The following is a 25,514-nucleotide window of genomic DNA, read 5'->3' as shown; positions in this document are numbered from 1 at the left end:
TTAATAAACACAATGTTTTTAGAAATGATTTTTATGAACAAATTTAATTTTGTTTCCATCATGAGCATATACAGTGATTTTGATCTATTAAATCAAGCATAAGTAATGATTTCCACTATAGTTCGGAATTTGAAAATTTATTATTCTAATATTTCTATGTATTATCTATTTTTTATAAAATAATTTCATTCTCAAACAAATTATAATCTTTTATCTTTAACATAACTAATCATAATTGAAAAGTTTGCATATATAGTGCTTATTTGTATGAAGACCACGATAATAATCATATTTGCACCCATATCCATACAAAAGTGCCAATGTTATGGTATGCACTTTTTATTAGACAATCTAAATGGTTTTAAAGCTATATTGTTCTGTTATTACATATTTCTTCTGTTTTGATATATTTTAGTTAAATGGCATTTGCAAAAAGACTAAATAACTTTAACAATAAAAACCACCTCCCTACCAATGAATCCCTAAAAATGGTTAACAAAAGATTAAAAAAAATTTTGACACAGATAAATTCCAAATTATTCTAAAGTGTTTTGAAAGTATTTCCCAAGCATGATTATCAAAGTTGTATATATAATAATATGTACTTTTTATAGGTGTGTATATATATGTGTGTGTGCATATATATATATATATATATATATATATATATATATGCAAAGTTCCCATCATAATTCAACTCAACAAACAAGGAGAAAATAAATGAATTCATGACTGTCTGGTGTGTCTATTCATGGTCCCCATTGGTGTTTTTCTTTTCTTCTCATTTATGAGGTAGCTTTGGCCATGACTCTATTTAAGAGATGAAAAACTTGTGAGTGGGCTCAAAGTGATGCTTCATCTTTCAGATACCTCCACTTAACATAGAAATAATTGGCATGCTTGAATTTAAATACAAGCAGCGTTCTAGATGATTGAGAAGGACACAATTAAAGAAATATGGATGACATTTGTAGTTCACCAAAGGTTGCTTGTGTTTATGATCATTCCATTTCAACAAACCCATGGTCTACATGCCTTGATATATTTGTTTGTGCATCAATTTAAAAGATTAATCCCTTGAAAAGTGCACATTAACATATGCATAATCCCCCATAAAAATAACATTTGCTTATAATGTACAGCTATAGACCAATGGTTAAAAGTCAATTGACAAATATTCACAAATATTGGTGTTTTTGTTTTGGGTATAATATATATGTGTGTACAAAAATGCAAATAAAATTTTTATGATATGTAGTATTGACACAATTATACATTTTATAGGGTAGATATGAAGGTATTTTTTTCAAGATATTTATCAATAAGTTGTAAACCCTGAACTATATATATTTGCACTTGTCTTGAGATCACAGAGAACAAAAAACTAGCACTTTTGTAATTTCTTCATGAGATGAAAAACCATCAATATTTAGCACATTGTTACACTTGCAAGCATTTCCATCTTATTATCCCTTTTCTCACACCAAATTAATCATATCAAACATAAATTTAAGCAATGAATATTATCAATGTCAGGAAAAATTAAAGCAAAGATATTGAGCAAAAATCCACCAGCATTTACAACATTACATTCGAGTGCCCTGAGTTTCAGTATAATCCTTTGCTATTGAAGACGTAAAGATATCGACAAAATTTATTGAACAAAGAAAACACTTTTCAGGCAACATTTTGTTGTATGTGTTCATTTGTATGATTTACACTCCATTTACAACTGATCAGTGATAACCCGTCAATCCATGACTCGAACTTTCGATGTGCCCAACAGTTAAATTACTCGTCTCAAACAGATTCAGCTGTACAATCTCCGTTGCATGATTCACTACTCTCTTTAATGAGTTTCATTTTAGTTGTCAAAAAAGATGATTGCCGAGTATCTTGCAAATTGAGGTAAGTATACAAGGACATGCCGGCAAGAGCAGTGATTGCTCCACAGAGACTTGGCATGCCCGGAACTGAGTCGAATAACAGAAATCCTCCAAGCAGAATAACACATGTTTTAAACTGACCAAGAACAACATGAGATGTTGCCGAGGTTGCCCTGTGGTATAGCAACATTATTTTCAGCATCAAACATATGATATAAGAAATTCAGTCAATTGCTAAATTCATCTATGAAGATGAAAATTTATTACCCAAGAGCCAACGCGCCTGACAATTGAAGCAGAAACCCGAGGGCAGCTGACAGAAAAATAGCTGATGTGTTGTAGAGGTTCCAATTGAATGATCGAGCACCTGGAGGATCAAGCCATGGCATCATACCCACCAAGAAGAATATGGTGATTGGTGTCGTCTTCCACATTAATCTGTTATTTTTTATCAATCAGTATTAGACCGGGCGTGAATTTTTTAAAGTGCCTAAATCAGAGAATGAAAACTGAATTATACGCTAAAGCTGTCCAGTTGTCACGCTGCTGAAGGTTCGACCATAGAATCTTATTGACTGCGCTGGGTATTATCCATGCCAATGCGATACAAGCTCCGAAAAGGTCGAACTCAAGATCGGTAACCGTTGCAACAGCTACGCCAACAGACACCACAGTTAGTGCTAGAACCTGCAATTTTTTTCAGCAGAAAAAAAACTTAGTAATCAAGGGAAGATTGATCAATAACAAATTTTTCTTTCCCTTAAAATCTTCATTGTACCTTCTGGTAGGAAACAGTCTTTGCAAAGAGCATGAATTCAGCAAGAACAATAGTTGGCGTGACAGCAATCTTAGCCATTTGATAAAAACCCACACTGTACCATTAATTTGTTGGTGATGAAATGTTCAATTAGAAATTAAGATGAGCAATCATGATTTAGAAAATACCTATTGTACTTTAAGCTAATATTTGCAAGGCCAGTAGAAAGAGACATGACGAGGCCTAGAGCGAAAAGAGTAGATAATGGAGTAGCTTTAGAAGGAGGGGACACCGGAAGAAGTGAGAATGCATGCAAGATCACCATCAGAAACCAGCTCAGAACATAATGAATTAGCGTCAAAAAGATCGGGTAATTGAAACCAACTTTCCCAAGAACCTTTGAAGAACAAACAAGCCAAATAAAGTCATCAATGAACAACAAGCCATAAGAGATATGAGTGGGGAAAAATAAATAAATGCCATAAAAGAATACCAGCTTGTTTACTAGAATTATTGCGACTGAAACCAAGAAATTGAATGTCAGCGAAACCGTTGGACCACAGACTCGCTGCTGCAGGCGGTTGGCACCCTCCGATGTTCGAAGCTCACTAAAGATGGAAGCTTGAAGCTCTTCTACCATTTTAGCTGATTAAATACCAAAGTGTATCAATACCAACAACTAATGTACCACAACATGAAAATGCAGCTGAAAAATAGACTAAATAAATCCTGAATTCTCTCTTCCAATTTCATAACTACAAATATTTGACACCAAGATTAAAATATAGTTTCCAATAAATTTATCAATAACACAAAATGCAGCTTGGAAAAAATGATTAATTAACTCCTGAATACAATAACTCTTCATCACAAATCAATCAACTTCATTATTACAGAAATATTGTTAACAACATTACAATATAGTTTCATCATTAAAAACTACAAAACCTTGCAAAATCAACAAAATATCAGAGAAAGCCAGAGCATTGTCACTAGTCAATTTTTTTAAAACAACTTTATATACATTTTCTACTCCAGATCAATCATGGCAAAGATTATCACAACAAAAACAACTCAAAACACAAAGGAAAGTTTGAAATTAGAAAGATGAAGCAAAACCTCTATCAGAAGCATCACTGTCCTTGCGCTTCAAGAGCTTCCTAACATCATTCCCCACAAAACAACTCATCACTCTCCTGCTGCAGAGCATCCTCTCAGTCTCAGAGACAAAAGTGAAGTGAATGAGAAGAAGAGCGTAAGCAAAGAAGAAGGAAGAGAAATGGGGAGAGATGATCACGGACAAGGTGGAGGCTTTTTGGTACAACACCGACAAATGGGCATTTTGGTGGGGCCCGTGAGATGTGTGTGGGGTCCACTCTGGAATTTTAGACAAGACTTATAAGGAGACATGTAGCTATCTAATCTTGAATCTTGATTTAGTCGTTGAGGGGCCTAAACTAAAAGTGTACTACTACTTCAAAGTTCAAACCAGACCGCACACACACACCAGACTGTTGTTGAGGCTGGTGTTGTTGTTTTGTTGAAGAAAAGGACTTGGTGAGGGATACATGGTTACATGGTTGCTTTCTGGCTGCAGAGAAAGTCTTGTTTATGTTTTTTTGTTCCTCAATTTAAAACACAGTTTTTTTTGGGATGTTTGGATTTACATCTCTCACTGTTCAATTGATGGCTTTTGGTATTTTGCTGACGCATGACATTTGTATAATTGAATTTATTTTTTTATATATATATAAAAAAGAAAAAGGAATGCATGATCATTTTGATCAGAATCTCATTCAAATTCATCCTTTTATCCCCGTTTGAGATGATCAGGATTCAAATAAGAAAACAAGTTAAACACTGCACCATAAGCCATATAATCCAGTGGTATTGACCTTATTGGGAAAAACTAGTGCGAAACATTTAAAAGGCCTCAAATTCAAGTTTTACTAAATACAATGATAGTAACAAATTCCTAGTTATGGATACAAGTTTACTGTTCAAACCCCGTATTACTAGATGAGAAGGCATTTGTCACTGCCGTAAAAAATATAAACTTGCACCGCGTGTTGCCAAATTAGAGGGCGTTTGTCGCTTTCGTAAAAAAAAAAAAAACATTATCACAATATCAAATTTAACCAGTAAAAATAATTAAGAGAATAATAATAATAATAATAATAATAATAACCCAACAACGAGCTCAATCAACTTGCTCGGTGAATGCAATTATGATTTAGCTTGAATCAGGAAGAGAAACAAGCTTTTAACGTCTCTGTTTTTATCCTACACATAGATCAACTGGCGTATGAATACTTGGTTGTGCTTTTTGAGTGCCAATTAGCGTATGAATAATTTGAAACTTGGCTCAACCTATGCATGACAATGCCTGTAAACCACCCCTACCAAGACAGTTGCTAAATAAAATATTATATATATATATATATATGTATATATAAACAAGACATGTTTGCGGCTAAATTTTCCATTATCAATTATCACAAACAGAACAAGTGTAGAATTCTTCCTGTTTAAAAAGATCTTTTTTATGCAATACTGAGTATCTAATATACAAGCATACATTGATATAAACATATCCAAATCCTATTGAAGAATATCTCCAACAAGAAACCAGCACAGACTATGCATGGTCATTTGAAGTTTCTTCTGCTTTTTCTGCAAGAGAAAAAATAAGCATTTTAACAGCAAAATTCTTCAATTGTAATGGTAAAATTTTCTGTAAAATCAAACCTTCGTGTCTTCTCCGGCAGCATAAAGTCTGAAGGTATTCTGTGATGGGAATTTCGGGGACTGGAATTAGCTTCCCAAGTACAGCTAGTGGCCAACTGAAGATCATGCAAGATAAGTACAGCAAATTAGTTGAAGACTTAATGTTACTTGTAGGAGGATTCATTCTAAAGAAAAAAACTGTGCTTCTTGTATTCTTAAAACAAGTTGTGTTCTAGTAACTAACAGTCCCATGATCGTCGATAATAAATCTGTTTTGAGGATATAACCTTGGGTATCTCTTCAGATCAGCAAGCTTTTGAGCTGTGAATCTAGGAAAAATAATAGTCTCTTCGTTTCAAATTATCTATCACTTTCAAACAAGGGTCAAGGTTGCTATTGAGACTCCTAAAATTTAGAAAGAAATGTTATGATATAACAATTTCACCTTTTTATTAGGATTATTTACTCCCATTAATACACAATCTGTCTTTAAATAAACTTCATTAAATGAAAAAGGTAAAATTAGAAAAGACGTATTTAAGGTTTTAAAGAATTCTTAAAAGTGAGAGATAACTTGAAACAAAAACAATTTCCTAAAAGTGAGATAATTTTAAACAGAGGGACTATGTATTTGGTCTGCATCTAGCTAGATACACTCTCATGGACTAACAATTACAAATTGTTAGCCCAACAAGGTCAGGTAATATGGTGTAAAATACATAAATGGATCATCACATCATACCTTATAAAACCAATACCAATTGAAGCAAGCCAGAGCTTCCAATCAAGCTTGACTGTAGATGTGAATTTTCCAAGGAACTCTATGATTATCACCTGCAACAACAAAAACAGAAAGCTAGCTGAATCAGCAACATAAGCCGCAAGTAAAGGTGCAAAAGTATTTCAATTTTTCTCACCTGCAAGACAACAGTTATGGCAATGATGCCCATGAAGAGGCGATTTCCTGTGATTCCCTCGAAAATATTCAGTTCTCCTGGCTTCCGAGAATTGAACTCATTGAATATCTGAAAGAAAATGAACTAGCTAAATATCTATACAATGGCAGTTAACATCTGTCAGAAATCTAATAGAACTGGAATATTTGATCATGTGTGCGGTAAAAAAATCAGTTTCACTCTCTTTGGCAACTTTTATTTTCTTAGCATTTGATTATTACTCTGACTGATGATAAATCAAACTCAATGCTCATCAAGATAACTGTTGCTACTTGTAGGAAATTCTTACTTGGCACAGGACAAACGAATTGAATATGAAGGTATTTTTCACTTTATCTGCATGAGCTCGAGTTTCATTCTTCAAATGCAGAATACTCCGGCCACCAAAATTTAGCACAAGGAGGACCACCACTTGATATAAAGCCTGTATTATTGCAAAATAAACAAAGCCCAAGAAAAGAAAACCACACATGAAAATCAACCAAACAAAATACTAAATCACATCAAAATGAATATATGAGAAACCATACATACCTGCACAATTAAATTTCTCCACATCACATTAGTTATGAGCGACTCCCTGGACAGCACATGAACAATCAATGGTTAATACAAAAAACCTACATAATTAGCCAGCAAACATTTTTTTCTAAATCATGAGAGATGATTAAAGGACACAAGTCAAAGAAACAACCACATCAATAGCCAAACACTATTTTTTATGAAAAAAAGTTAAGGTGAATGACTGCCACATTTCCATCGCTGAGGAGAAATTAATCTAAAATCAGAAAAAACTCAGGAATCACTCAACAAATGACGCCAGCCGATTGACTTAACTACCAAGGGCATGAAAGTCCATGGAGCTTGTGCCCCACTTAGTTTAATCTTGATTTGTTACGCGAAACCAATAATTTATGTTGACATCTTATAAAATTTTCCCAAAGAAGCATAACGATTGGCATAATGATCATGAATGACTGAACACTGTAACATTATAAGCTGTACTTGAATTTCATTAGCTGATTATAAATACACATGCATCTATCAAAAGAGATAGATATAAACTATGCAAACAAGTACATCATGAGCCTAAGATGTACATAGCACTAGGTAAATCCCAAAAACACTCCTGAGACTTTGTGATTGAAACACTGCAGTCACTAAAATTAAACAGGACTAGAGATTTCGGTTAACCTGACACTTGAGTTCTATAAACACGGCACTTGAAATCTGTTAGTTTTACAAATAACAAGAAAAGCTCCTGACAATTTTATAACTAAATTTTCCTTTTAAGTATCAAACAATTCTTCAAGCAGCAAATACTATGTGCTTATCCTCAAGGAATAATTTGTACAATTTGAAAACCTAAAATCAACAATGCATACCTTTACATGTTAGTGACCAAAATGAAGCAAGAGCTGCCGAACCATTTCTAATTGACAGATACTGAACAACAGATTGATGTAAGGAGGAAATAGCTTGTTTAGTTTCAAACTTTTAGGAAATAGTTTGTAGATTTCTAAACTTAAGAGAGTGAAACATTTCAGCAGCAAATCCTCGATACTTAGCAGAAGATATTCCAAAGTCAAAAACACAAGTCATTATTATCCATTACTTGGCAGAAGATATACTCAGCTATCTAAATTACAATTGCTATTACTTTTAGTTGACCTGCAATACACAATAGCCTGATACACCGATGATAGCCCACTTTCATCCTTCTAAAAAGGAAACGAAGTACATGGTGCAAGATATACTAGTACAGGATGAGAGGTATAACAATTCAATATGATCTTCAGTGGTTCTTCAGCAGCTTAATCAACAAAATGTTTTCTACCAAAAAATTGGAGGTACATAAATAGAATGGAAACAAAGGTTCACACCGAAATCTAAAACTTGAAAACTCAACAAATAAACCAAAAAGTTCATTGAGCAAAAGAAATGATAGAATGAACCAAAACACATTAACAGCAAAAAATAGAACTTCAAAAAGCATAAAAACCTCGCCCAACCTTCGACCAACAGGAGGCCTGGCCATAAGATGGTCAGTGGGTGGTTCTGTTGCCAGTGCTAGTGCACCAAGAGTATCCATGATCAGATTAACCCAAAGAAGCTGTTCCAACAAGAAAAATATGATGCACCATAAGCTATTAATGAAAAAGATATATTTATTTTAAAAACAGGTCAGCTAAACAGAAAGACATATAACAATGAAACTTCAATTCGACTTACAACAGTGAGACATCTATACATTTATTGTCTATACCCATCAGCCCAGTAATTGTTATTGTAGAGTTATGTTATAGTTTAGATTGGTTAATGGGCCATAGAAGGATTTGTCTCTTCATCGTCATGTCTTCGTCTCATGATTCTTTAGTTAAGAATCTCCCCGTTCCCGTTGGTCTATGAGCACCTGGTGATGTTCTTCAGCCGTCACTAGTGATGCCCTTGTCTCATTGCTGAAAGATTTGTCTCTTCGTTGTCATGTCTTCGTCTCATGATTCTTTAGTTAAGGATCTTTATTGTACTTTGCAAAAGTCATATGGGAGGAACTATGATTTTTCAAGCACAGAGTTTTGAGCAGTACCTTATGGTGGATATCTTCACCAAGGTTTAAATGTTAAAGTTTTTAGTAATTTATGTAACAAGCTAGGCATGCTTGATATATATGCTCCAGCTTGAAGGGGAGTGTTAGAGTTATGTTATAGTTTAGATTGGTTAATGGGCCAATAATACCACAAAACCCCTAATATTTCTTTATATATATGCTTGTACTCATTTCCTAATAAATATACAAATTATTTTTCCTATTTTCACAGTTATATTTAAAGCGTTAAAAACCCAAACATAGATTTTGAAAGCAACTGCTGATACTACATTTATCTCCCAAATACATTTATCCCAAAAGAGTTATCTTGCCAGCTATTGGGTAGTGGTACATGGTGACAGGTATAGTTGATCACAGGATGGCAGAACTCTATACCTGAGGTAATTTTCATTATCTTAGTTGAATAAAAAAGGAGGCATGTTATGGATTACAGAAAGATTAAGCTACTTAGAGAAGTGGCATGGATCGAACACTAGTGCTAGTTTAACTTACTATCACCTGTTTCTAACAAGGAATGTGCCAGATAAAATATCCAAGGAAGCCTTCTACTGCAAGATCAGTAGGCACTTTTCATATAATTGAGAGGCAAATAAAATTATTGAGTTACATCACCTTGCCTTGACTTACATCAGACAAGGCATGCCATGCTTGTTCTTTAGTTGGAATAAGTTAGAAGTTGGCCCTTACTAAAGATAAAAGACTTTCAGCTTTGGTCACTTCTCACGATTCATGAAATAAGAAAAATGATTTAGCAAACACTGGAAACCATTTGCTAACTTCCAGATTAACTTTTGTTTACACCTATCAATCACTAAAATTTGTTAAATCTTTCTCCTGCAGCTTTGGAGTAAAATACAACCATAACCAACTATTCTGAATTTCAAGGGCCAAAGTAGTTAAATATAAAACCAACCTGAACAGCATTCAAAGGAACATTTCCAGAAGAAATAGCTGCAACAACATTTATAACTAGAGCTGCAACATTGACAGTGAGTTGGAACTGGATAAATTTTTGGATATTTGCATAAACGGAACGACCCCAACGCACAACCTATAAAAAAAAATAAGAGAATATTATAGAAATACACATCAATAATAAACCAGTTTAAAACCAGATACATCCTTAAGGGGAGAAACATGGGCAAACCTTTACAACAGATGCAAAATCATCATCCAAGATAATGATGTCAGAGCTCTCTTTAGCAACTTCTGTCCCTTGGATTCCCATGGCAAGACCAATATCTGCCTAAAAACGAAAATAGAAAACAAAAAATTAAATTCACATACTAATACAAAGATGCTTGTTAATAATCAAATAAACAATTATGAAATGAAAACCTCATGCAACGCAGGAGCATCATTAGTTCCATCCCCAGTGACAGCAACAACATGGCCCTTCCTTCTCAATGCTTGAACAAGAAGGAGCTTGTCATTAGGGGAAGATCTTCCCATTACCTATACATCAATTAAATATACATAAGCCAATACGATCTCAAACACCAGTAATACATAAAATTATTAGGAGTGATAGGTAATCGAAACAAATGAGAAATGTATCCAAAAGGAGCCTTGAACTATATAATTAAATGAGCAGACACATACACATGCAACCACCAAAAAGAATTAATAAAAAAAAACAAAGGAAGAAGAACGTTGAAGCATGTCATTGAAGCTGAAGTAGGAGTTCACAAGCACAATAAATTTGAAAAAAAAGGTAAGAAGAAAGAAAGATTTAGTGCAAATCAACAAAGCTAACTAGGAGGACTACTAAGTGATATTCAATGTTTTGACTAGAGCTACAATCTGAACATAGATGTTCGCTGTCTAAAAGGAATAACTGTGCATACAGGTCAAACTGAAATGTATTCCGCTCCAAGAAATGGAGAACTGTCTAATATGAACGAGGAAGGAAATTTAGAAGCAAACTGAATTTTGCAAATGAGTTACTGTCAAGTAGTGTTGTTCAAGGCAGCCACCAAGACAAATTTGGGCCTGTGACAGCCAGGCATTAACTGATAATCAGCCACCTGAAACAATGAGCGCATGCTTACGAAACTAATGGCCACCATGTGTTCTAAGGACTAATATGGCCAAGGCTATACCAGTCTGTATTACTTCAATAAATTTTATGTAGTACAAACCAAACTCCAACCCAATTATAAGTAACAATATTCAACATGTAAATTAAACCATCAATGACCCATATTTCTACCTGTAAGTGATTATTTTTGAGTTTTGAAGCATGTTTTTGTTTGATTGGTGCTTTTGATGTTTTCATAGTTAAATTTACCCAATTTTATTCAAACTTCACAAATTCCTTCTTCTTGATATATTTTATGTAACTTGTAAAAGTCACTGCTAACTAGCTGCCTAAAGAAAGATACTAGGTGGGACCATGCCTCCGCTTTGGTTGAAGTTATCACAACGATCTTCTCATGAAATGATCCAGTAGCAAATGAATTCAAAGAATTACAGCCATAAAAAATGCAATATATTCCAGCAGAAATCAAAGTGAACTCTGGAGGCATTTAACATGAAAGGAAAAGACAAAAGTAAAGGGGTATCGGTCAAACATCAAATTAAAATTATTGGATTGGCCACTCCAGAAATTACTTTTGTTTAAATGCGTAACTTTGAAACTATTCAAAAAATTTATCATACCATTTGCACAACGCAGATTTGCTGTCTATATTGTATCTGGATTCTAGAATAATGGAGTCAAAATATTTGATTGTATCTAATTTGATTAGACCTTGAACAACACCAATCGTATTCAGGGCACACATAATCTAACACTGAACATTTCACCATCAATTAAGCATGAAAATCCACTGAGATTTCAGCAAAAATAAATTATCATGATGAAGAAGAATTAACAGAAACAATAAAAAAAAAAAGTCTCTAAAATTAACTGTTTAAAAAAATAAATAAATAGATAAGATTTAGGTGTGTAATTCATCCACAAACCAGTGTTTTGGTTCCAGAGATCTTGAGATAGAGGACTTAAAGATCCAGGAATTCAAGTCACATTCAAATTGGACGCAAAGAGAAATCCCACAATTTAATACTGAAACTTGATTTGGTGATATAGCCAACCTTGATCACTCTAACTAAACACAGGATCTTGATTCAGATCCACATTCAGAGTTGAATGAGCTCCAAATTGCACCAACCAAACACTACCAAACTTATTTCTGTAACAGATATGAAATGTGTGGCCAGTCTTCTCATCTCAATTTCAAGGTTATGAAACTCAGAAATAATTAAGATATCTTAAGCCCCACAATCAGGACTAGAAAAGATAGCTTAATCCCCGCAAACAGGATTGGAGATTCAATTTTTGCCAAAACACTTTTGGCCTTAACCCAGGATTAGAGGGCCTAATCCAGACATTGCTCCCTTCCAAAAACTAAAAGAGAGAATCGTGAGGCAAAAAACTTAGTCATTGGCACTCAAGGAGGCATCTCAAAGCAAAAAGCAATAAATAAATAAAATCTTAATTCAGGCATATAACACAGATCAAATACATGCATGTTAACACAGACCAGAAATTGAAAATCCATGTTTCAAAACATAGATTGCCAAAAACAACCAACTTAAATACTACAGGCCAAACCTAGACAATTGACACAGGTATGAAAATCATTAAAAATGATCTTAATTCAAACATCTCAAGAGAAAAAGATAATCTTACTTCTCACACCAGAAAAATAATCTATTATGCAAAAGTATCATTCGAAAAATAGCAATCCACATTGAAGGCTAATTTAAGTTGTCTACCACTGGCCAATTTAAGTGACAGTGAATTACTTATGTTGTAAAACAGAGGGAGGAAATCTTGATCATATACCAATATTTTCTCAGCAATGGCTTCTCTACCCTTTTCAGACAATTCCCGGAATGCCCTCCCATCTATGAGATTTGGCTCAGTAGCACTGGCTTCTGAATCTAGTATCCCGCACTCCAAAGCTATGGCTTTAGCAGTTTGGAGATTATCTCCAGTGACCATACGAACCTATTTATACATAATAGATTAGTTAAAAATAAGTCATATACTTCATTAAAAGAAAATGAATTTATATTCATAAATCAAAAGAAATAAATTGAAATAAACAAGAAGACGGCACTAAAATTGATTTTAGCATTTCGAGCAGTGCAACCTAATTAGAGATATATCATCAGTTGGAGTTAGAAATAATCAGTAAGCACACAGACTAATGTTATTCAAGCAAAAGAAGGTAACAAAAGGAAATGAAATGCTAATAATAAATATTCAAATAATACACCCACAATTTCAAAAAGATACACATTAATACAATCCCCTTAGATGAATTCAGGCAAACCTGCTCGTTGGAAATGCCATGCATGTCATGCTAAAGAAATAGTGCCCAAAAATGAACCAAATGACCAGAAATTAACAGATATGCTCAGGCAAGCATTGCGCATCTTTAGATAAAAAAAGCATCATAATAATTATAGACACGAGATGATAATGAGAAGATAAAAGATATATGTCATCTTTTTTCAGGTTAATAGCAATTGATCCTCCACATCTTATTTTAACTTGAGCAGAGCTTCTTTTTTTTTTTATGTTTTTGTTGCAATGTTAATAAAAATAGAGAATGAAATCCATAAATTAGACTGTTCTTTACTAAGGGGGTTTGAATATTGTAACCATGGTAAACGTAGACACGTCACCATCAGAGAGTAGACATCTTGATCAATGTTGATAAAAAGTACCTTCACACCTGCACTAGTGCAAAGCTGTACCGCATCTTTAACACATGGCCTACAAGGATCCTGCAAGTTAATAAATTTATAACTTACAAATGAGTAGGGAAATAAAGAGGCTTAGTGTAAAAGATGTAAATAACCTATCAAATGTATTAACAAGATAAAATGCATTATCTTTATGATGGAAAAACACCACTAGAACTCGCAGTCAGCATAAGCTAATTCATTAGATAATTATGATTCTGTGTTGGAGTTGTTTTTAAATTTATCCTCTTAGAGAGAGCTATTAAAAATAATGGCATCCCTTTCAATAAGATTTGAAGTCCTTAAATCTGGGAGTTTGGTTGGACTAGGAGCCTTAAACCATGTGTTCTGTTCACAATGGCAAGAAGGTTATTATCATTCAAATAAATTTCAATTTTAAATCATAGAGGGTGTTCTTGTGAATGAGAGACCAACAATCCAGGCTAGGAAGAGACTAACTACATTGATAGAAAGAGGGTATCTACATATTGTCATCAATCGATTTCAATCCCTAAATTCTCAAAAATTCCTCTGGTTACAATGCTACTCATGAAAACTCATCAAATAAAATTAGCAGATTATTGATTATGTGAATTGGTTGCATCAAGTTGGTAATAAGTCCTCGTTTAATAACAATATTTGCCCTCATGAGACTATGAGAGTTAGAACGAGTTATAAAGCAGGCAAGGATGCTGAGGATTCACTAGCTAAATGTGAATCTCACTACAGACATCCATCAAAGATTAGTTAAATATAGAGCATGTGGTGACAGAAAAGGTAACATAGACAAATAAATATCAGAACTTATGTAAACAGAGAGTTTATGGTGACAGAGACAACAATGTAGACAAATAAATATCAAAATTTATGTCAATAGAGAGTCTGCGGAGACACAGAAGTTGTCAGAGTCCAATAAACAGAACTTATGTACTAAGAGCAAACAAGAATAAAAAAGCAAAGAGAGTTGAATATCAATGGAGTTCACCTTTATTCCCACAATAGCAAGCAGAACCAAATTATTCTCAGGCAATTTCCATGTATCTCTCTCTTCCTCATTTGGAACAATTTCCAATCCATATGATCCATAAGCAAAGGCAATACAGCGGAGGCTCTTTGCTGCCATGTCCTCAATGACTTTTTTCAATGTGCTCTCCTGCAATGGAAGAAATATTCATATATTGTTTTAAAGGTAACTTTTGCAAGTGATGGGAAAATGAATTTTACCTCATTGTCAATTGTCTGAACTAAACCATTTGCATCAAGCCAACTTGAACACGACGCAAGAACAATTTCAGCAGCCCCTTTCCAGTGCACATGCACTTTAGAATCTCCCTGAAGTTATGAGCATTAACATCATGTCTTTTCCCAAAATGATACAGCTCAATGAAATACATGGAAATCTTCCATATTCCATGGATAGATAAAAAATAAACAAAATATCTGGATGAGTTGGTGTAACATTCAGTAAATTCAATTGAGTACTCAGATAAGAAATTGAAGTGCTACAACAAGGTGCTGGAATCTATGTTACAATAACATTAAGAATTCTTTGAGTGCTGTAACTGTTGCACTTTGACTTTGTTTTAGCTACTTTATAAGATCTTATGGTAGCCATTAAAAAGTGCGTTCTTCACATTATTAGTGGAGAAACCCTACAAGCTCGTTAATTTCTCAAAATTGAAAAATAAAACTAAAAGTATTACCATTTGAAGCTAGAATGCCAAATTACACATGGAAGTTACCAAATGACAAAAAACTTAAAAACACCTAAATGGTTGCCATTGAAGCAAGAAAGACAAATTGCACAAGAATGAAACTAAAAGAAGCCATTAAAATAACCGCTGTCCTACAAAGAAAAATGGAACTCAACAGTTGAGCTAAACAAAAATGATGGTGATATCTTTTTAGCCAGATATGCTGACTAAATGAAAACAGGTAAATTGGGGATCTGCTATGAGCAGCTGTCATAAAAAAGTAGATGGAGAAAAGCCACAAATATGAAAATTCTTTCGGTTGGGTGATTATCATTGATGTTCTCTGGTAACACTAGAATCACATAATAATAATTTACAATAATAATAATGATAATAATAATATATGTGCAAATGGAGGCCAGTGTTTCAAGTCATGTGCAGCAAAAATGGGCGTGCTTGAAAGGATCATATGATCACATAAATGGAAGCAAAACACAAATCCAGAAAGGGAAGAAAGGTAGTAAATGGGAGAAGTATTTTGACTAATCAGATTCATAAGGGCTGTGGCTGAAAAATATGTTCGAAAAGGTAAAAGTATGAAGGCTCATAGTCAAACCTGAGAAAATGGTGTAGGAAATGTTAGGACTTTTACATCCCCTGCAAAATTTTACAGATATAACCCCGTAAAGTTTTCAAGTCCATACGTACTACAGCAAAGGCAAGATTCTTACATGTACCATTAACTAAACTGCCATTAATATTTAATAGCAGAAAGATGAGCAAAATCTCATCAATGCCCTCTATGTATGGACACATCCAAATGCTTTATATTTCATTTGTATATATCTAATTTCAAGATTTTGCCAGGATACACTTGTAAATATGAAAAAGCTTATTCAGTAGCTATTTTCCTACCATAACTTGGTGCATAATAAAAAAATCATAACTTAAAACAACCACAATATACCCCTAGGAAAAAAGTTCAAGATATTCATGTGCAAATTAATGTGTAAAACAAAATGAAATATACCAAAATAGGTAAGGAATTACCGCATCAACTGCAACACCACCACGTTTTTTCTCAGAATTAAAAGGAAACACATGAAGAATTGATGATTCTGATCTTGCAACATCGAACTTCATCCCAAGCTACCAAAGACAACCAAATATAGCAGTTATTTGACGAGATTAAGCATATGAGATGACCAAAAAAGAAAAAAAGAAAAGATTTACTTTGACCCCCCAAGAAAGAATAGCCTTCTCAGTAGGTGAACCTGTAACTTCAACAGCTCCTCCGTCCTGCAAACATAAGGAAACAAATGATGAAAGAAGTAAAATTATAGGAGAATTTCCAATATTATAAACCACCACATTCTCAAATAACTTTCAGAATAGCCCTACTTTAGCCAGACAAGCATATTTTTTTTTGACGAAACATTACAAAATATTTCCAAACTCTTCAAACAAACCAATCTCCGTCTTGTATGGTATGACACTGTACGTTATAAAAGAGAGATTATAAAAGGGATACCTCTGGGACAAAGACATTGCCCGTTGTATTCTGTGCAATCCCTTCAATCAGTAGAGAGGATGTCGTGTAATGCATTTGATCAACATTATCAAGAGGATCTATCTTCTTTCCACCAATATATGCCACCACAACAGTCATCTGAGACAGTAGAATTGAACTTGTAGTGTTAGAAGAATATCGAATAACAAATATGTGCAGCTTGCATCAGTAGCCAACCTATGGCACATAATAGGTTTTACAGTTCAAGATGGATCAGACTGAACAAGCAGACTGAATGAACACTGGGAAGAATACAAGCATGTAAAACCAGATAATCGCTCACCTCATTCAGGGTCAAAGTTCCAGTTTTATCACTACATATAGTTGTAGCTGATCCCATTGTTTCGCAAGCTGATAGCCTTCGCACCTGAGCAACATTAATCCATCAGTAAAAAAATGTCACATCAACAGTAAGGATTCAGGGTTAACTATGATGACACGTTCCAGAGCTTTGTCTGCCATCATCTTCCTCATCGAGTATGCAAGGCTGATAGAACAAGAATACGTAAGTTTTGATAAAGAAAGAGAATAACAAAAAACCACAAAAATTTACACATACGTCAAAGTAACAGCCAGCGGAAGGCCCTCAGGCACAGCAACTACTACAATTGTTACCTAGACAAGTTGATTGATGATTTAGCCATTTAAACAACATTTTTGAGAGAAACATGAATTATAGTAGAAATACATACTGCAATTGTTATTATCTTGACAACTCCATTTATAGCAGCTTTTACACTAGTCTGACCCTTTATAAACTGAGGACTACCGTCAGCATTTTCTGAGTGACCGGTGAAGTATCTGGAATATTTTTAAGGACAAGATAAAGTACTTCACATAATATTCAAATATAGCAAAAACTTTATTACCTGGCCAAAAGGACTCCAAGAACCAGAACAGCAACAGAGAGGCCTACTATACCAATAAATGTAGCCACTCCATTAAGTCGTACCTTTTACAAAATATCAGCAAATACCATAAGTACCATGATGCCAAAAGCAGTTAGCACATGTCACTAAAATGTTTTACATGCAAGAAAACAAACCTGCAGAGGAGTTTCTTCACCATTATCTTCTGATATGCTGGCCATCAGTAAACCCCATTCAGTGTTGATTCCTACAGCAGTTACCTAGACATCAAGTCAAAAGAGCCATATTATTTCAAGCTTTCAGTGTTCCAATGTATACTTACAGAAAGATTCTATCTGTCATATCATAATAACAGGGCAAGAATTAAACCATATGAAAATGCTGATGTATTTTTGTGCAAATAGTAACAAGTATGTGCTCCTCATCAAGAATCAGCTTCCAAAACTGATGAACACAGCTGGACCAAATGATAACAACAACTTAATTAAAAGTTTGAGATTCCAACTATTGCTCGGAAATTATCCATATGATGCATTCTAGAATAGAAGTCAGCAGAGAAGTAAATAACATCTGACAAGTTGACATAAGTTGCAATGCAAAGATAATAAGTTATTGCAAGTTTAAAACATCTCTTAATGCCATATTTCTGACTTTAGAAATAAATCTATATGGAATCACACAAATGAAGCACTTCAGTGAACATACAGTTAAGTGCTAGATGTCATTCGAATGGACACAGAAGTTACATTAAACTTTCAAGGGCTCTAGGGATTTATTTTCTCCAAAACTTAAAGTACACACCTTCTATTCCTTTCCTAAATGTCTTTCAGCAAAGTGTATGCTTTACTGAAAATATTTTTATTTTATTTTATTTTATTTTATTTATTTATTTATTTGTTTTAGTAAGATCTATAATTCAGCACAAAAACAATCATTGTTATTCATCAAGAAGAGTGCCAAATATAACAAAATTTGAAAATTAAGATAAGACGACACAGGACTATATATCTGGATGGTCCCTCTTAACATTAAATGTCCAATTAAAATTAAATTCCACAAGACTCTTTCAATCAGTTTCTCATTTATTTCTGATTATTTTCTTGAAGAGGTTATCTTTGGCATTCTCATACATATAGATGCCATATGTTAGTATCCATATCTATGAACACAGATCTCAAACAGGAGGCACACCACATAGCCTCATATTGAAGGTGAGATTCTAATTTAGCAGAAATCAAAATGCTGATATCTTCGTTAAATAGACAGCCAAAATTCTCAAAGCATTCCTGGACTGAAGGCTAAAATGAATTGTGAAAACAAAAAACACCTGTAGTGGATATAGCACTCACCAACATGGTACCATAACCATCAGCAACTTTGCATCCAGACATCAAGAAAGGAGCCTTTTGATCCTTGTGGGCCTGTAGGAAAAATCAACATGGATTGGTATCATTCAGGAAATGTGCACAATGATAGCAACACTAACACACAAGAAACTCACAATTTTGCTCTCCCCGGTCATACAAGATTCATCAACAGCAAGGGAATGACCAGCAATTAAAATTCCATCTGCTGGTACCTAAAACTCAGTTTCCACAAGAAAAATTACTAAAATCAGAAAAAGTTGATGAAGTTCACTGGGACAAACCTAGTTGTTGCATGCCTACCTGATCACCTATTTTAAGAGGAACAATATCACCAACAACAAGATCAAATATGGAAACCTCGATTCTTCGACCACCCCTAGTTACCTGTTTTAACAACCACAGTCAATTCTAAGATCATATTAAAAATAATTAAAAGAAAGGTCACAAAAAGAGGATATCAAGCACCTCCAACCGTATGTTTCGCTTCTCCTCATTCAAATTTTGGAATTGAAGTGACTGGCGATAGTCACTGAAAGCTGGTTGAAGAAAAAACACAATGAAATATAAATAAGTAAATAATTTTCTTTGTGTTAATGACAAATTAAAATAATCTGCATATTGCTGCCCAATTCTTAAGATAAGAGAATATATAAAATATAATGTCTATTTCTTTGTTGATCACAAATTTCATAAGATTCTTGGAAAATTCTTGATCCCAATTGTTAGAGTTATGTTATAGTTTATATTTGGTTAATGGGCCATACTGGGCCCATACCACAAAACCCTAGTATTTCTCTATATATATCCTTGTACTTATTTACTAATGAAATATACAAATTATTTCTCCTATTCTCACACCAATTATATTGGCAACATAACTATTCTGGAATTATTGACCAAACCAAATTTTGCTTTATAAAATACAAAGATTTTAAAGATTATTAAATTTGAAAATTCAGGAATGGTAATTTCTATCTATTTAACAAACACATAATTGCTTCTATTTCTCCAATAGAGAGAATGTAAATCTGCAGAATTATAGCCAATATCTAAGTTATGCAACACCTAGCATCCCATACTGAAATCTTACACAGGGCATATTTTAAAATAGCTTCAACTGCAACATGGCATATTCTCAGGTCATCAATAACAATTCATTTGGCGATTATCAATGAACTGTTTCTAACATACTTTAGAAGCTTTACAGTGTCCTGAAATAAAAGCTTTGCAAGCTACATTATTAATATCCCCAGTTTGCAGCTACCAGCCATATTTCAACACCTAATCACATACATAAATAATAAATCTTAAAAGCAACTAAAAGTAAATAGAATTAATAAAAATACTCATCATGTTTCACCATGTAACAAGATCTTGGAGGAAAAAAGAAGATTAGGAAAAAAAAATTAGTTTGGTGTTCATGGTTGCGCATGTAAAAGATGACATGTTATATTACCTGTCACACTTATGACAATTATAACAGCAAAAGCAATGCTTGCTCCATCATACCACCCTTCTTTAATTCCCTAAACAAAGTAGATAAGCAAGTTGGAGACTAGACGATGTATTTGAGCTGATGATAAAACTAAAGGTAAAATGGTATATAACATCATAATCACGTGATATTGTAATCATAAATTGCATCAAAAGACAGCATGCTACAACCAAATGGAATTATGAGCTTATCAATCCTCAAGAGTTTGTTTGTTCCCCAAACCATTCCAAATTTCATTTGTACAAAACCATGGTCTATCACCGATGAGCTCAACAATGATATGAACAGGAATAGAATTTAGCTTATGCACATCCATCTTGGCAGCATATACCATAGTTTACCAGGGAGATCCAGTTTGAAACTGGTACTATTACTATACAACGTGCAAATTGATTTGCAAAAAACTTGAATCATTAAAACTTATGTAGTCATTCCCGTACTATAATTCCTTCAACTTTAAAGTAGTAAATAAATGGATTTCCAACGTATAACTCCTGGAAATCATCAATAAAACTGCCTAATTTTTGGTGATCATATGTAACCTTGAAATCTTCACCAATCTACAAATACTACCCCAAGTTAAAAAGATTGTAGGAGCATAGGGAATATTCCTAGAATATTATCTGACACAATTAATTTCAAGTTGTTTCCAAAAATATCCTTTTGACTCCAAAAACTGACATTGTTTTCCTAATGTTAATTTCCTTCTCTTTCTCTATCTCCTTTTCAAACAAGATCTTTCTGGATCCAAATTTCTTACCCTTGTCCAATAATTGAACCCCTAGAACAATTTATCGTCTCCTTTTGCTTCTCCTTCTCCTCCTTCTTTGAGAAAACCCCCTTTTAATCTTAATATTGGCCTGAGGATAATGAGGGCATTCCCCATATTTGGTTAGGACAAACATGGATTAGGGACTCTGACTGATGTCTGGGAGTATTTTGTAATAATAATTAACATTTCAAAGAGTTATATGTAATTATGAAGAAGTCAAAGAGTATCTTGCAAAGTCAGAAGATTCCAAGGAGGCAAATGCAAAGAAAACCCCTTAACAAATACGCTAGTATGTACATGCTGGATTACATGCATAGCACATGCATATACTTCTAAAGTAACCTAACCGCACATATTTATTTGTGAAGTAGCCCAATTGCATACATAGCCCCTTTAAAGTTGGAAACATATGGATGCCCCAACAACATCTATTGATTTATCCTATAACTTTTGAGTACGTTTCCGTCAGCTATGCACTCAAGTGGCAAAATACAGCGGAAACAATTGAAATGTAATTCAAACTCTACCTAATTTATATTTTATAAGCCTATATGACAGCACCCTTGTGCTTCAAATTACATTTCCATAAATGACCATCAATAAAGGGTAATTGAATAGTGTTGATTAAAAAAATTTTGGCTTGCCAAGGAAATTATGCAATAACACAGGTAATCCATTATGTATTATTGTTGTCTTTGAGTAGAGAATAAGAATATATTAAACACATTATTCTTGGATTAAGAACCAAAAGTCCAATTCTTTATTCCAAATAGTATAATCCCTCTAGCTTGGGTCAAGACCTATTTCTCAACCAAACACTCAAAATTATCACAACCTTTTTTGGGTAGATTTTAGAATTTAAATAAATATATAAACTAATTATTTTTAAAAAAAAATATTTAATTTCGGTATCATTAATTAAGTCAAAACTTGGTCAACTTATATAAAAGTCTCCCTAGAAACTAATTGTCAAGAAGATTCCCATTAACACCGGCTCTTACTCACTAGTCACAAAATTTTCAGATTATAGCCACAGGAAGATATTTTTGTTGTGTAATATTCTTGCATTGGCTATTGATTCCATGGTTTAGGTCACTCCGTAACTCTCTTGATCCTCCAAGAACTTGAACCCAATTCATTTAGTTTGAGAGAAGCTCGAGCTCAAGCTCTTTGACATAATTTGGAAATGTCAGAGATTCAACCAGAAGAGAATAAGGAAGAAAAAGAAATTTAGTCAAAAAGAATCAAAGGAATGCAAGATAATGCTCATCAGGCACCTGCAACTACAATCGAAGAATGATGCCTACAACTATAGGAATATATTTTGTGGTATATTATTCTTGCGTTGGTTGTTAATTTCATGGTTTGGATGACTGTGCATCTTTCACTGAAAGCATCGAGGTGAACTAGCTAATGGCCTCTATTGATGTGGCCTACTTTTGCATGGGCACATTCTACCCTGTAGAATACTGGGAAACAACCCCCACCAAAACTGTGAACATGGTTATTGTTAGGTTTCAAATCTTAGCTGACATTGTCATCATTATAGGTTATCCTCACATTTGACAAGTTAGTTGCTTCCGTTGGATTGCACAGCTTCATATATCTCAGGAAATAAATATATCACTATTTTCACATATTTAGTTCATGAAGTTTCCTGGTTTCTAGGTCTAATTATTAGCTCCTTCATTTGTAGACTTATTAGTTATTTAGTTCCTTGTTTTGTATCTCAAAACTATGTACAAAGTAGGATGTATTGTTCAACCAAAAATCAGGAAAAAAATGATAATTCTCTTCTTCTCTAGTTTTTTAAACTACATTTTCCGATTTTTACTGTCTACAGCAACACATGGGTTTGGAGTGGCTGAGGGAAAAGGTTATCAAGGTTGAAGGCGTCATTATTGATGAAGAAAAAAAACAACAAAGATCAGGACCATAAAATTCATTAATGCATCTCCAAACACATAAGTAGCCTTCCCCATTACTTAAGAATGGGATGACACAAATGGATAAAGCCCTCAAGGTCAAAATGATGAAGCAAGATTAATTTTATAATTTGAAAGGCAATTTTTCAGTTTCGAGATCTATCAATGAGTTTATTTTTTTCATCTTCTTTGTTTCCGTGCACACACAAATGAAATCTCGCATCCAATAGCTTTCTTCCTCAGCCATTCTAAGGCTATGTGATGCAACCAACCCCCCTAATGCCGAGGATAACATACAATGATAATAACGCTCACTAATATCCAAACCGCAACAATGACCTTGGTCACAGATTTGGGGGTTGATATCCCAATATCCTACTGGAAGGGTGGTTACGCAAAAGTAAGTAGTCTGGGTCACCTCAAAACCATCAGCAGTAGAGAGAAGCACAGTCCTCCAAACCATGAAAATAGTAGCCAACACAAGAATGGTAAACCACAAAAATATCTTCCAATTGTTTTTGGTATATTCCTATTACTGCAGTATATGATGCCTAGTAAGTAAAGGCTTGCCATTCACTTAATTTCCCTTGAACTTGAATCTTTGCTGGCGAAATGTTTTTTCCTCCCGTGTTGTATTTTGCCTTATTCTCTTCGCATTGAATCCCTTCTTCCCAAATCGTCTTGAAATTTTTTAATATGATCACACAGCTCAAGCTTCGCTCGAACTAAATTAGTTGAGTTCAAGTTCTCAGAATAAATGAGAGAAAACGGGGGCAGGAATTAGGATTTCCTTTTGAAAGATTAGATTACCTCATTTTATTTTTTATGATGACAGTGTCAACAATAGGACACAGTCATGTGAAATTAAAAACAAGTATGGAAGGATATTTAACATGATGTTGCTGTTTATTTTCAACAATGCATTTGCAAGAGCAACTGATCACCAGGTGCGTGATTATTTTTTAAAACATCATCAAAAGGATGATGAGGTGCCTAGCTTGCTCAAAGAATGGAATGTGAAATATTTAAGCTCAATTTAACTAGGTGACACAAAGTTCATAGACAAATCCGGTTATATTATCTACAAGCTAAGGAGATGGAGATCTATAAGCACTTCGACATATTCAAGCATGAGGACAATGGGAAAATGAAAATCGATAAAGCCTTTAAGGGCATTGTGACAGTGAAAAGCGATGATTCCACTACAAGATGAGTGCTTCTAGTTTCCTCAATCAAATTTTTACATATGAATTTGCCAACCTTTTTCTTACCAAAGTCAAACAAGAATCAACACAAAGCATCAGATTTGCTGCGGTGGTTAAAATGACATTTGTGCTTGCCTTGATTCACATTGTCTCTTTTAATGGATTCAATCTTTTAGCCAAATTATTGATGTTCATTATAATAATTTTAGGGGGGGTTGTCTAAATATTCAAGGTTATTTATGTGCTTATCACTTTATAGCCATTTATCTTAGTTCAGTTTTAGAGAATAATGCCTTTTAGGGCTAATAATAGTAACATTAATTCTTCTATTCATTTCAAGAGAGTATGAAAGCCTCTATTTTGTAATTGGGAAGTTTACTTTTGAGTCTGGAGATCTATCAATAAATTTAACCTTCACATCTTCTTTGGTTTGCTTGGTTTGGATTGCATCTAAGGATTATTGCAATTGAAAGTATGAAATCAAACTCACCTCGGTCTTTATACCCAATATCAAGGATATAGCTGCCGCTATCATCAAGATGACTAGAGTTAGGTCTTGCCAAGCTTCCCAGAGGAAAACCTACAAAAAAGACAATAGCATAAGTTACATTACAACAATCATCAAAGAAAACAAACCAAAATAATTCCAGCCATTTATTTAGGAGAGTAGACATACCAAGAAACTTCTTCCTTCCTTTCGAGGATATGTATTAGCACCAAAAGCATTCCTTCTATGTAATAAGTCAGGTTCATCTCCAATAATTCCTTTGTCTAAATTTGTCTTCAACTTGTCTGATAGGCCCTTAACCTATTAAAAAAAAGCGGATACAGTAGATAACCAAAAAAAAAACCATGTTATTTACAGACAGGACAAGTACTTACACCTCCATATTCTTGAGAGCAGAAAACTCATGGTCTCGTCCAT

General features: G+C 33.9%; 2 protein-coding genes across 2 annotated transcripts; both read right to left on the bottom strand.

Annotated features, from left to right (window-relative positions):
• Positions 1-1,532: 1,532 nt before the first annotated feature.
• LOC120278844 (nucleotide-sugar uncharacterized transporter 2-like) lies at positions 1,533-3,927 on the bottom strand. Its single transcript, XM_039285583.1, has 7 exons — positions 3,763-3,927; positions 3,137-3,288; positions 2,832-3,040; positions 2,665-2,758; positions 2,407-2,573; positions 2,154-2,324; positions 1,533-2,059 (listed from the first exon to the last, which is right to left on the bottom strand). The coding sequence occupies exons 1-7, from the start codon at positions 3,851-3,853 to the stop codon at positions 1,801-1,803; spliced, it is 1,143 nt and encodes a 380-aa protein (XP_039141517.1). The 5' UTR covers positions 3,854-3,927; the 3' UTR covers positions 1,533-1,800.
• Positions 3,928-5,107: 1,180 nt separating this feature from the next.
• LOC120279537 (calcium-transporting ATPase 5, plasma membrane-type-like) lies at positions 5,108-25,511 on the bottom strand. Its single transcript, XM_039286460.1, has 31 exons — positions 25,472-25,511; positions 25,266-25,397; positions 25,080-25,169; positions 20,649-20,718; positions 19,658-19,728; positions 19,493-19,576; positions 19,327-19,404; positions 19,175-19,246; positions 18,002-18,085; positions 17,826-17,908; positions 17,649-17,757; positions 17,516-17,571; positions 17,401-17,443; positions 17,240-17,323; positions 16,918-17,055; positions 16,620-16,685; positions 16,437-16,535; positions 14,917-15,024; positions 14,678-14,845; positions 13,675-13,734; positions 12,785-12,949; positions 10,273-10,389; positions 10,082-10,180; positions 9,848-9,985; positions 8,339-8,439; positions 6,861-6,906; positions 6,616-6,750; positions 6,288-6,395; positions 6,113-6,204; positions 5,392-5,486; positions 5,108-5,316 (listed from the first exon to the last, which is right to left on the bottom strand). The coding sequence occupies exons 3-31, from the start codon at positions 25,122-25,124 to the stop codon at positions 5,282-5,284; spliced, it is 2,649 nt and encodes an 882-aa protein (XP_039142394.1). The 5' UTR covers positions 25,125-25,169; positions 25,266-25,397; positions 25,472-25,511; the 3' UTR covers positions 5,108-5,281.
• Between the last annotated feature and the right edge of the window lie 3 nt (positions 25,512-25,514).

This window comes from Dioscorea cayenensis, chromosome 16 (genome assembly GCF_009730915.1).
Source record: "Dioscorea cayenensis subsp. rotundata cultivar TDr96_F1 chromosome 16, TDr96_F1_v2_PseudoChromosome.rev07_lg8_w22 25.fasta, whole genome shotgun sequence".
In the NCBI taxonomy this organism is placed as follows: Eukaryota; Viridiplantae; Streptophyta; class Magnoliopsida; order Dioscoreales; family Dioscoreaceae; genus Dioscorea; species Dioscorea cayenensis.
This window is presented reverse-complemented; position numbering and strand designations above follow the sequence as displayed.